The sequence below is a fragment of the Melanerpes formicivorus genome, unplaced genomic scaffold, assembly GCF_026170545.1.
Source record: "Melanerpes formicivorus ecotype bairdi unplaced genomic scaffold, bMelFor1.0.p_v2 SCAF_18, whole genome shotgun sequence".
Taxonomy (NCBI): domain Eukaryota; kingdom Metazoa; phylum Chordata; class Aves; order Piciformes; family Picidae; genus Melanerpes; species Melanerpes formicivorus.
In genome coordinates, this window is record NW_027142370.1 from 10,648,680 (window position 1) to 10,659,516 (window position 10,837).

At 52.2% G+C, this 10,837-nt stretch overlaps 1 protein-coding gene across 1 annotated transcript in view; it reads left to right on the forward strand.

Annotated features, from left to right (window-relative positions):
• The window catches only part of NAT8L (N-acetyltransferase 8 like), a 30,577-nt gene extending 21,732 nt beyond the window's left edge, over positions 1-8,845 (forward strand). Inside the window, exon 3 of the mRNA XM_068149721.1 lies at positions 7,256-8,845. Within this exon, the coding sequence (XP_068005822.1) occupies positions 7,256-7,623 (368 nt within the window). The 3' untranslated portion in view covers positions 7,624-8,845. The remainder of the gene's footprint in view (positions 1-7,255) is intronic.
• The last annotated feature ends 1,992 nt before the right edge of the window (positions 8,846-10,837 follow it).

A 10,837-nucleotide genomic window follows, 5' to 3' on the forward strand; every position in this document is an offset into this window, starting at 1 on the left:
TGCTGTATGTCATCCACCTTGAGTTCTGGGCCCTGCAGTTTAAGAAGGACATTGAGACTCTTAAACATGTCCAGAGAAGGCCAATGAGGCTGGGGAGAGGCCTTGAGCACAGCCCTGTGAGGAGAGGCTGAGGGAGTTGGGGTTGTTTAGCCTGGAGAAGAGGAGGCTCAGGGGAGACCTTATTGCTCTCTACAACTACCTGAAGGGAGGTTGTAGCCAGGAGGGGGTTGGTCTCTTCTCCCAGGCAACCAGCACCACAGCAAGAGGACACAGTCTCAAGCTGCACCAGGGGAAGTTTAGGCTGGAGGTGAGGAGAAAGTTCTTCCCAGAGAGAGTTGTTAGCCATTGGAATGTGCTGCCCAGGGAGGTGGTGGAGTCACCATCCCTGGAGGTGTTCAAGAGGGAACTGGACGTGGCACTTGGTGCCATGGTCTAGTAGTCGTGAGGTGTTGGGTGACAGGTTGGACTCAATGATCTTTGAGGTCTTTTCCAACCTTGTTGATTCTGTGATCCCACAGTGACATCCAGAGCTGACTGCAGCTCTGGAGGCTTTGCCTGAGCTTAGAGATTACTGCAGGTAGCTTCAGCTGCTGGTAACAACCAAGGTGGAAGGTAGCAACGTTGGAAAAGGAGGCAGATGGAGAAATGGCTGAGCTGGTTGCTTGGGACCAAATCATCCATCTCCTTATGTGCTCTGGGGGCTGAGCTCATTGCCTGCTGCCCAGATGTGCCATGAATCAAGAGGTGTCACCCACCCTTGGCATATAGATCTGCTGCCCTGTGCTCTTCCAGCAGGGAGTTATTTATCACAGGGCCATGAATCTTGTGCTGGTAGCTTCTGTGGAGTTATTTATGGGAAGGAAGAGGTCCCACAGCATTTCTAATTTCATGTGTGAATAATTCTTGTGTGTCCCTGACATTTCTTGTTTCCCCTGTGCCTGGGCTTTGTCTGGTGTAGAGGCATTGTCAGGGGTGTTAAGTCAGGGTCCATCACATCTAAACAAGTTTCCATGGCCATAAACTACTCTGCAGTGTCACTGTTTTGTGGGAATGGCTTTTAACTGAGGTCAGGTGCAGTGTTATCAGCACAAGCTGTGGGGGCTGCTGCACAGCCCTGTTTGAAGCCAAGGGGAAACTAGAAATGTGGAAAGGAGACTCCTAGAATCATTGAGATTGGAAAAGACCCCCAAGATCATCAAGTCCTTCAGACACCACCACCATTAAACCATGTCCCCAGTGCCCCATGTCCACACATTTCTTGACCCCCTCCAGGGCTGGTGACTCCACCACCTCCCTGGGCAGCCTGCTCCAGTGCCTGACTACTCTTGTAGCAAAGACATTTTTCCTAACATCCAACCTGAACCTTTCCTGGTGCAACTTGAGGCTGTTTGCTCTTGTCCTGTTGCTAGCTACTAGAGAGAAGAGACCAACCCCCACCTGGCTCCAGTCTCCTTTCAGGGAATTGTAGAAAGGCAGAAGGTTTTCTCCAGACTAAACAACCCCAGTTCCCCCAGCTGCTCCTCACCAGCCCTGTTCTCCAGACCCTTCCCCAGCTGTGTTGCCCTCCTCTGGACCTGCTCCAGCACCTCAATGTCCATCTTGGAGTGAGGGGCCAAAACTGAAGGCAGTCCTCGAGGTGTGTCTTCATCAGTGCTGAGTGCAGGGGGACAATCCCTTCCCTGGTCCTGCTGGGCACATTCTTCCTGATCCAGGCCAGGATGCTGGTGGCCTTCTTGGTACTTGGTGTCTCTCTTCTCCTCCTGCCAGCACTGTCTGCACACATCACTTCAAGTGAGACAGGTTGTACATGGCAGCAAAGGGACAGCCTCCAGCACAGAGCTGGCTGTGCACTGTCGATGCTATTTCAGTCCCTGCCCTTATCCCTGTCTGGGTCTGGAAAGGAGCAGAGGGACTCAGCACTCCAGACATCCTTCCCTCCTCCTCCACCCTGGGTGAAGCATGGGGCAGCCTATCTGAGTCACATTAATGTCAAGGGAGAAATGAGGCTCTTCTGGGGACAGCTGACAGAAATGGTGCCTCAGGAGGAGTTTAGGGCACATGAACAGCCACACAGACACGGTCAGCTTGGGCACAGGGACACTAACCAAGGACAGGCAACAGCTGTACCTGCTGCTGGCTGCAACTGCTCAGCCAGCTGGGATGGAGGGGTTGCTGCTTCTCCTTCAGGCTGTGGGCAGCCTCCCTGCTCAGAGCTCACAGCTGCATGTCACACCTCTGCAGCTTCCTCACTTTCATTTAGAGCCTGGCCAGAAGGTTCTGTTAATATCAGCTTCCTTCTTTCCTGGTGGCCAGTCCTCAGATGCTTTCCTGGCTCAGCTGTAAGCATGATGCAGAGGAGCCAGTGTTCACCTGGTAGGTTCCCAGCAGTGCTGGTGGTAGCTGCTGAGTAGCTCTCCTGGTCTCCTCATCTGGATGATGCTCTGAGGATGTCAGCTGGGACAGCTTTGAGCCAGGAGGGGAATTGCTCATGTTTGCATCGTTGTGACATGCTGGAGCAGAGCTGAAAATCACAGTGCTGGAAGGGACATTGCCTGGGGAAGTTGCAGGTCTGGAAATTGTATTCCACAAATGACTCTCAAGGAGATGATGAGAGCTCAGCTGTGGGAGATAGCAGTGCCACCTGTGAAAAAAGACCACCTTCTCTGCATAAGGTCTCCATACTTGCCCTCTGCTGAGCTCCCACAGAAAACTTCTTCCTGCAAGGATCAACCTCACCCAGGCAAGATCAGCACCAGCAGTTGGTGGTGACCACAGGAGCTGCTCTGTCCTCTCTCCAGCCCTGTGGGAAGCAGGGAGAGGTTTTGTCTGGCTCAGCCCTTCACCCCTTGATGCATGAATCATAGGCTCATGTAATTGTTTTGGTTGGAAAAGATCTCAAAGGTCATCAAGTCCAGCCACCAACCTGTGAGTGCTGCACCCAAGAGTGACTTCAGGATGCTCTGGGGAGGCAGAGCTCTGCTTGTTCCTGTGGAAGTACTGGAATTTACTAGAAAGCAATGGATTTTAGCAGTACCTGGCAGTCAGAGTGTTGCTTTTTCTGAGCAGCTCTGGGTTTTGAGGTAGATTCCTCAGGTGCTGAAGGACTTGGGCAAGCTCTGAGAACCTGCTGGAGTCAGTCACGTAGGACTCATGTTGGTGGGGAAGGCTGGGATCTCATTTCCCCCCCTTTCTGCTAGCAGTACTCTATGCTCTTGCTTTTGGCTCCAGCCTTTCCACCCATCCACCCACCAGCCTTTTATTCACCAGAGGGGGGAGAGGAGAGTTTGCAGCAAAAATAAATGAATTTATTTTCACCCACCAGCCTCGTCGGCTGCACGGGGGAGAGCTGTGCAGCTCGTGGTGGCGGAGGAGAGCAGGAGAGGAGGGCTTGCAAGCACAGCTAGGGGCTCACACAGCGTGTCCTCCTTGGGCAGGGCTGCTGGGTGCTTTGGTTTGAGAATAAGCTATCAGGCATGGTGCTCCGGGGAAGTCCTCAAGGCGTGGGGCTGGCAGTGGTGTGTGGAGCCTGAGGGCAGGAGAGGAGTGGGTGGATTAGCTGAATGCTCTCTTTTGGGCCTCAAAAGCTGGGAATCAGCCTCAAATTTAGAGCACAAACACACTGCCATCGTGGGTGCTTTCAGGTCCTGGGTGCTCTCAGCTCAGGAGCTGTGGGTGACCTTGCTGTGAAGCATGAACAACCCCAAATTACCTTCCTTGTTGTGCACATCACACAGGTGCATGCATCCCAGGTGGTCATAGAATGGTTTGAGTTGGAAGAGACCTTGAAAGATCATCTAGTCCACCCCTGTGCCACAGGCAGGAACATCTTTGAATAGATCAGGTTGCTCAAAGTGCTGTCCAACCTGACTGTGGATGCTTCCAGAGATGAAACATCCACAGCTTCTCTGGGAAACCTGTTCCAGTCTCTCACAGCCCTCTCATCATAAAGAAATATTCTTCCTTTGTTGTGACTTGTGCCTGTGAGTTTCTGAAGTTAAGGCTCTGTGTGGTGTCCTTAGGAGGCTGAAGGATCTGGCCACCTTTGGAAGCTTGAGGTGTCTTTAGGAAGCTGAAGGATCTGGCCAGCTTTGGAAGCTCGAGGTGTCTTTAGGAAGCTGAAGGATCTGGCCACCTTTGGAAGCTTGAGGTGTCTTTAGGAAGCTGAAGGATCTGGCCACCTTTGGAAGCTCGAGGTGTCTTTAGGAAGCTGAAGGATCTGGCCACCTTTGGAAGCTCGAGGTGTCTTTAGGAAGCTGAAGGATCTGGCCAGCTTTGGAAGCTCGAGGTGTCTTTAGGAAGCTGAAGGATCTGGCCACCTTTGGAAGCTTGAGGTGTCTTTAGGAAGCTGAAGGATCTGGCCAGCTTTGGATGCCTGAGATGTCTTTAGGAGGCTGAAGGATCTGGCCACCTTTGGATGCTTGAGGTGTCTTTAGGAAGCTGAAGGATCTGGCCAGCTTTGGAAGCTCGAGGTGTCTTTAGGAAGCTGAAGGATCTGGCCACCTTTGGAAGCTTGAGGTGTCTTTAGGAGGCTGAAGGATCTGGCCAGCTTTGGAAGCTTGAGGTGTCTTTAGGAAGCTGAAGGATCTGGCCAGCTTTGGAAGCTCAAGGTGTCTTTAGGAGGCTGAAGGATCTGGCCAGCTTTGGAAGCTTGAGGTGTCTTTAGGAGGCTGAAGGATCTGGCCAGCTTTGGAAGCTTGAGGTGTCTTTAGGAAGCTGAAGTGTCTACTGATGATCCTGAGAGCAGATGCAGACAGAAGGTGGGAGGCAGGGTGACAGCGTTGGGGGTTGCTGGTGTGAGAGCTGAGTACCAGTGGCATTGTTTGAGCAGCTGTGTCCTGTCTGCTACTAACCCTGAGCGTTGTGTGCACAGCAGATGCTGGCAGACGTGCCAGATACGATGTCTGTTCACATTGAACCCAAAATCGTTGTAATTAAGCTTTGAAGTTGTAAGTGGAAGCTAAGGAGGAGTGTGTGGGGGGGGGTTGTTGTCATGTTGCTTGTGACCTTGGACAATCCCTTCTGTGGTGAATGAGTGTGAAGCTCCTGGCCTGGGGTGGGTAGTCAGAAAGGGCTGACCCCAGTGGAGGTGTGAAGGGCCATGTGGGCTCCCTTGTGGTGGTCATGCCCAGATTTGGGTCTTAAATAGGCACCAAATCCCAAAATACTGGAAATTGTCCTCTATTTATAAATGTGGGCAGTGCTGCTGAGGGAGCTGTAGCAGCCTCCTGGGCCTGGTGGGCTCGGGGCAAGAGGTGCTTGCTGAGAAGGGGAAATCAGGAACCTGGGGCTGAGAAGAATCACAGAATCATTTTGGTTAGAAAATCCCTTTAGGATCATCCAGTCCAACCATTCTCTAGCTCTACCAAGGCTGGTGCTAAACCATGGCCCTCAGCAGCACATCTCTGCCTCTTTGAAACACCTCCAGGGATGGGGATTCGACCACCTCCCTGGGGGGAAACCCTTGGCTGGTATCTGTGGTTTGGGGAAAACAAAAAGCTGGAGAAGCAGCTCCAGGAGGAGATGCTGCATTGTAGGGCTGCATGAGAAGGATGTGGTGCCTGATCCACCAGCTGCAGCTTAGCAGCCACCAGTTGATGCCTGCTTTGTGGCATTTGAGTTTGCTCCAGAACTGAATGGGTGCTGGGGAGATGTGAGTGTGTACCTCCATGGGACTATCCCACCTCTGGTCTCCAAGCATGGAGGAGACTCAGGCACCCCATTTCCTAGACTGCACCACAGGAGCTGGGGGTTGTTGAGCAGAGCCCTAATGTGATGAGCTGTTTAAAGTCAGCGTAGAGAGCAGCAAGCTGAGCCCTGGGACTCATGTTCAGAGGGAGGCTGGCTGCTGGGATTCAGCTCTTGCAGGTCTTCGTCTGGGGTCACGTCCGAACAACTGATGCTTGGAGATCCAGGTGAATGCAGGCACTGCCAGCACAGCAGCAGAGGAGAGACATCTTAACTGCTCCTGAGAAGTGGGTCAGGATAGGCCCCAGTGTTTTAAAAATTAGCAGCTGACCTAGATAGTGCCAGTGGAGTGCCTTGCAGTGGGGACAGCAGTGGGCATCACTGAGCTGCATATCACTGATGCTGGGCATGAGCCAGGGTTGAACCTGGGTTGGTTCCCTGCACTTTGTACCTGGTGGTAGAGTCTCCATCTCTGGAGACATTCAAACCCCACCTGGTTGAGTTCCTGTGTGACTTTCTGTAGGTGAGCAGCCTGCCTTGGCAGGGAGGTCAGACTCGATCTTCAGAGGTTCCTTCCAACTCCCACCACTCCATGATTCCTCTGCAGCTGGGCTCTGTCATACAGAAGCACAGAAAGCCTTGGCCATTGCTTTCTGATGACTTTGCCAAGTCACAAGGTGCTGCTGTACTACTCCAGAGTTATGCCAGTTGCTAATTGAATCAGCTTTCATGTTTGGCCAGTGTAAGCAGTGGGACGGGATGGTCTGGGTGCTGCCTCTCTCCAACAAGGTCATAGATTCATAGAAAGGTCAGGCTTGGAAGGGACCTTGAAGATCATCCAGTTCCAACCCCTCTGCCATGGGCAGGGATGCCTCCCATCAGACCAGGTTGCTCAAAGCCTCATCCAGCCTGGCCGTGAACACCTCCAGGGAGGGGACAGCCACAGTCTCCCTGGGAAACCTGTTCCAGTGTCTCACCACCCTTAGAGTTTGTAGTGACTTCTCTGTGTGTCTTCCTCAGGAGAACAACATCCCCTTCACGGTGTTAGAGGAAAAGGAAGTTTGGTCTTTATTCATGGAGGTTATGACAGAGAGGTGGTTCCTGAGCCTGTAGGTGTGTTCACAGGATCACAGGATGCTAGGGGTTGGCAGGGACCTCTGGAGGTCATCTAGCTCAGCACCCCCTGCCAAAGCAGGGTCACCTAGGGCGGGTCACACAGGAGCACATCCAGATGGGTCTTGAAAGTCTCCAGAGGAGGAGTCTCCACAACCCCCCTGCAGAGCCTGTTGCAGTGCTCTGTGACCCTCGCAGTGAAGAAGCTCCTCCTCATGTTGAGGTGGAATCTCTTGTGTAGTTTATATCCATTACCCTTTGTCCTCTCACAGGGTGCAACTGAGCAGAGCCTGTGCCGTCCCTCTTGACCCCCAACCCTCAGATATTTATACATACTGATTAAATCCCCTCTCAGTCTTCTCCTCTCCAGACTGAACATCCCCAGCTGTTCCTCAGGGGGTGCTTTGCCTGCCTTGTCCATCTGGGGTGGCTCCATGTGCTGCTTTCTCCCCCGCAGGCTCCTGCTTCTGGGTGGCCGTCCTGGACGGCAACGTGGTGGGGATCGTGGCGGCGCGCGGCAACGAGGAGGACAACACCGTGGAGCTGCGCCGCATGTCCGTCGACTCCAACTACCGCGGCAAAGGCATCGCCAAGGCCCTGGGCCGCAAGGTGCTGGAGTTCGCCGTGCTCAACAACTACTCCTCGGTGGTGCTGGGGACCACGGCCGTCAAGATGGCCGCCCACAAGCTCTACGAGTCCTTGGGCTTCAAGCACGTGGGGGTGGTGGAACATTACGCCCTGCCGGGGATGACGCGCTCCTGGCTGGAGAGGATGTTTTTCCAGGTCCGCTACCACCGCTACCGCCTGCAGCTGCGGGAGGAATGAAAACCACCCAACCAAACAGCAACAACAAAAGTTGATTTCCTCTCTCTTTTCTTCCTTGTTTTCATTTTGTTGTTGTTGTTGTTGTTCTGTTTTTTCCTCCCCCAACTCCTCCTCGTCCCCCTCAAAACATAGTGAAGCCCCTTTTCTCTTTCTCACCACTGCTGATTTGCCAGTGTAGGGTTGAGTTGGGTTTTTGTGTTTGGTTTGGTTTTGGTTCCCTGACGTCCTCTCTTGGCTGGCTGGGCGCGCAGCGCTCCTTCCTCGCATGCTGCAGGTGGTGGTGCTGGGAGTCCTGCCCGTGACCCGCGGCGACCTCTCCGTCCCAGGTACCTCCATAAAGCACAGAGACCTCACTGCAAAGTCCTAGTGCCACCGCTCTGGTGTACATAGTCCTCTCCTTCTCCAGGGGCGAGATAACGTAGCGATGCATCCACCATAGCGCAGAAATCTTACTTGAAACGCGGTCTGCAGTATTCCACGTGCCGGTGAAGTAGAATTCACACTCGTCCCACCCTTACTTACTGGTCAGTAGTCTTCAAAGAAGAGGTGTGGCGGGGGACAAGCCTCCCCCTCCCCAGCCTGCTTGCTCCCCTGCATGAAGAGGACAGCGCGCTGCACGCCCTCTGACACAGCACTTCCTGGGTTGTTCATTCCTTTTGGGATGTGCCTCGTTCTGCCAAACCTCCGAGAGACCCTGGGTGCGTCCGAGTAACCACAACTCCATCCTGCCCCTCTCCACCTCCTTCCTGAAGCCAGCACAGACTCCAAACTCTAAGCCCCGTTGTACCATAGTGTGAAGTTGAGATCAATCCCCAACCATCTCCTGCGCTGTTCCGTAGCCACGTGTTAAACCTGCAGCCCTGGGCCAGACTCCGCATGTGCGTTGGGACTTTCTCTTTGCTGCCTTTTTGGGGTTTGGGTTTGGTTTGGGTTTTTCTGTTGGGGTTTTTGTTTGTTTTTTGGGGGAGGGAGGGGGGTTTGGTTTTGGTTTGGGTTTGTTTCTTTTGCCCCCTGTTTGTTTTGTTTGACATTTTAAGGGCTTTTTGTTGTTGTCGTCGTCGCTGTTCCTTGTTTTCAGTTTTGGCTTTAGCTGAATGGTGTCGTCGAGGCGTAATGGAGGCTGCAGTTCCTATGGCAACACATTCTGCACAAAATTCATGTGCACACCAAACCCAACCGCTTCAGAGAAGCAACCTGTGACAGATACTTAGCATTTCTGGGAGGGGGGAGTGGGGGTGGGATGGGAGGGGGGAGGAGCTCCGAGGGGTTTGGGGTGGGGATGGGGGGCGGGGGGGGGGGGAGCGTACTCACTATCTTAACCAGCTGCTTGTCTGATCAATGTAGATGGCCTCACTGCAGCCTGCCATCAAAGGTAATTAACTGCTTTAATGATGTCAGATTTGTGACTTGTACAATGCAAAAAGCAATGCAAAGCAGATTCGGCATGTGTCTGTACCCGGTATGTATGTACAGTGCCTGCCAACTAAAGAATAACCAAGACTACAAGCTTCTTCTAGCCTGAGATATCAACTTTTATAACTTATTTAAACAAAATAGCAACTTTGCATGAATTAAGTCTTGGGGGAGAAAAAAATAAGAGAGGAGAGAGAGAGAGAGAAGCCTGGTAGGTTTGCAATTTGTGAAGCGTGGTATCGGAGGTATAGAGAGAACCGTTTCTGGCTGCACTTAATTGGGGGTGGGTGGAGGGGTTCAGCTCTGTTAATACATGGAAAGGGAAAACTCCTTTAATTTAGTTCCTGGGGAGGGTTGGGGGGGGGAAAGTTACTATTTTATGAAGTATTATATGGGGGTGGGGGGGATGACAAGCACCACCTCTCATGCTGAGCTTGATGAAAGGGTAGAGCACGTGTTAACCAAACACAATGGGAGCGTCAATGGGAGAGCCCCAGAAGGGAGGTGGGCTGGGTGTAGGGAGAGGAGCTGTGGGCTGGACCGGGGGCAGATGGCATGGACCCGCACATGGGATGTCACCTGTGTCTCACTGGGACTGAGCTGTCCCCTTTCCAGCCTAAAGCTTTCCCAGCACTGAGCCGAGGCGATGCTGAATGAGACCAGCAAGGGAGGGGGTCGCCTCATCCCTGCCGGGGCTGTGGAGCAGGCAGCGATGCCAGGGATGCAGGAGCCGTTTGGCACAACCCCAGCAGGTCTCTCAGTGCTGGGCTAAGCCTTGGTCCAACCTTTTAGGAGCAAGGGGGGGGACAGAACGCCAGTGTGTGTGTCCCAGCAATAAGGGGTGGGGGAGGGTGGGGGGAAGATGAGGATGGCGAAGGGCACTGTAGCAAGAGACCTTGAGTTTAGTTAACAAAATTTGTGTATTGGGGCACTCTATTTTTAAAAGTCTTTCTATGCTGTACATTTGTCCTGAAGCTGAAACCATGTACTGTTGGGAGGGGGAGGGGGGGGAGGATTGGGGGGGGGGGGGGGCAGAGGGGGGGCTTTGTATAGTGTACAGAAATTGGCAGAATATTTTCTTGCTGCGTTCAGTGATTTATTAACCGAAGTAAAATAGACATAAAGTATAAAGTGTTAGCAAAAGCTAAAAGAGAAAAACACACACAAAAAAAAGAAAACAAAACCAAACCACAAAACAGTTTGTGCCTTTTTTTTTTTTTAAGTTTTAGGTTGGTTTTTTTTTCTCTGTTGCTATATAATCACTGCACTAAAACCTTTCCAGAGGGGTAAAACATAACCAAACAACAAACCACACACCGAACCAAACAAAACCCCACCGCAAAAAAACAGAGGGGGGGAAAAAAAACCCACCAAGAAACAAAACAGCCACAAAAACTAGGAATAGGTAAAGCCTAAATTGAGCATTTTTGTTGGTTTTTTAAAATTAATTATTAGGGGGTATTCTAATTGAAAGAATTTCTTTGCAACCTGTGCCTTTGTAATCAAACTCCACCTCCTGTCCGAAAAGCTAACCCTGGAATCAAGCCCACCAGATCCCACAGCTGCAGAAGTACCATCAGGTTACCAGGATTTTGGGGTTGTTTGTTTTTTTTTAAGCTATGTAAACCTCAACTGATGATGTATGCAGTGTCTGCTTGTGATGCCTGTTTTGTTCCTGGGGTTTGGAGGGGTGCAGCTCTTGGGGTGCTGTCTGCGTTCCTCCCCGGGCAGGCCGGATGCCAGCAATGCACCGATAAGGGTTGAGTCATTGCCACTTGGCTGGTAGCTGCTGAGCAAATTT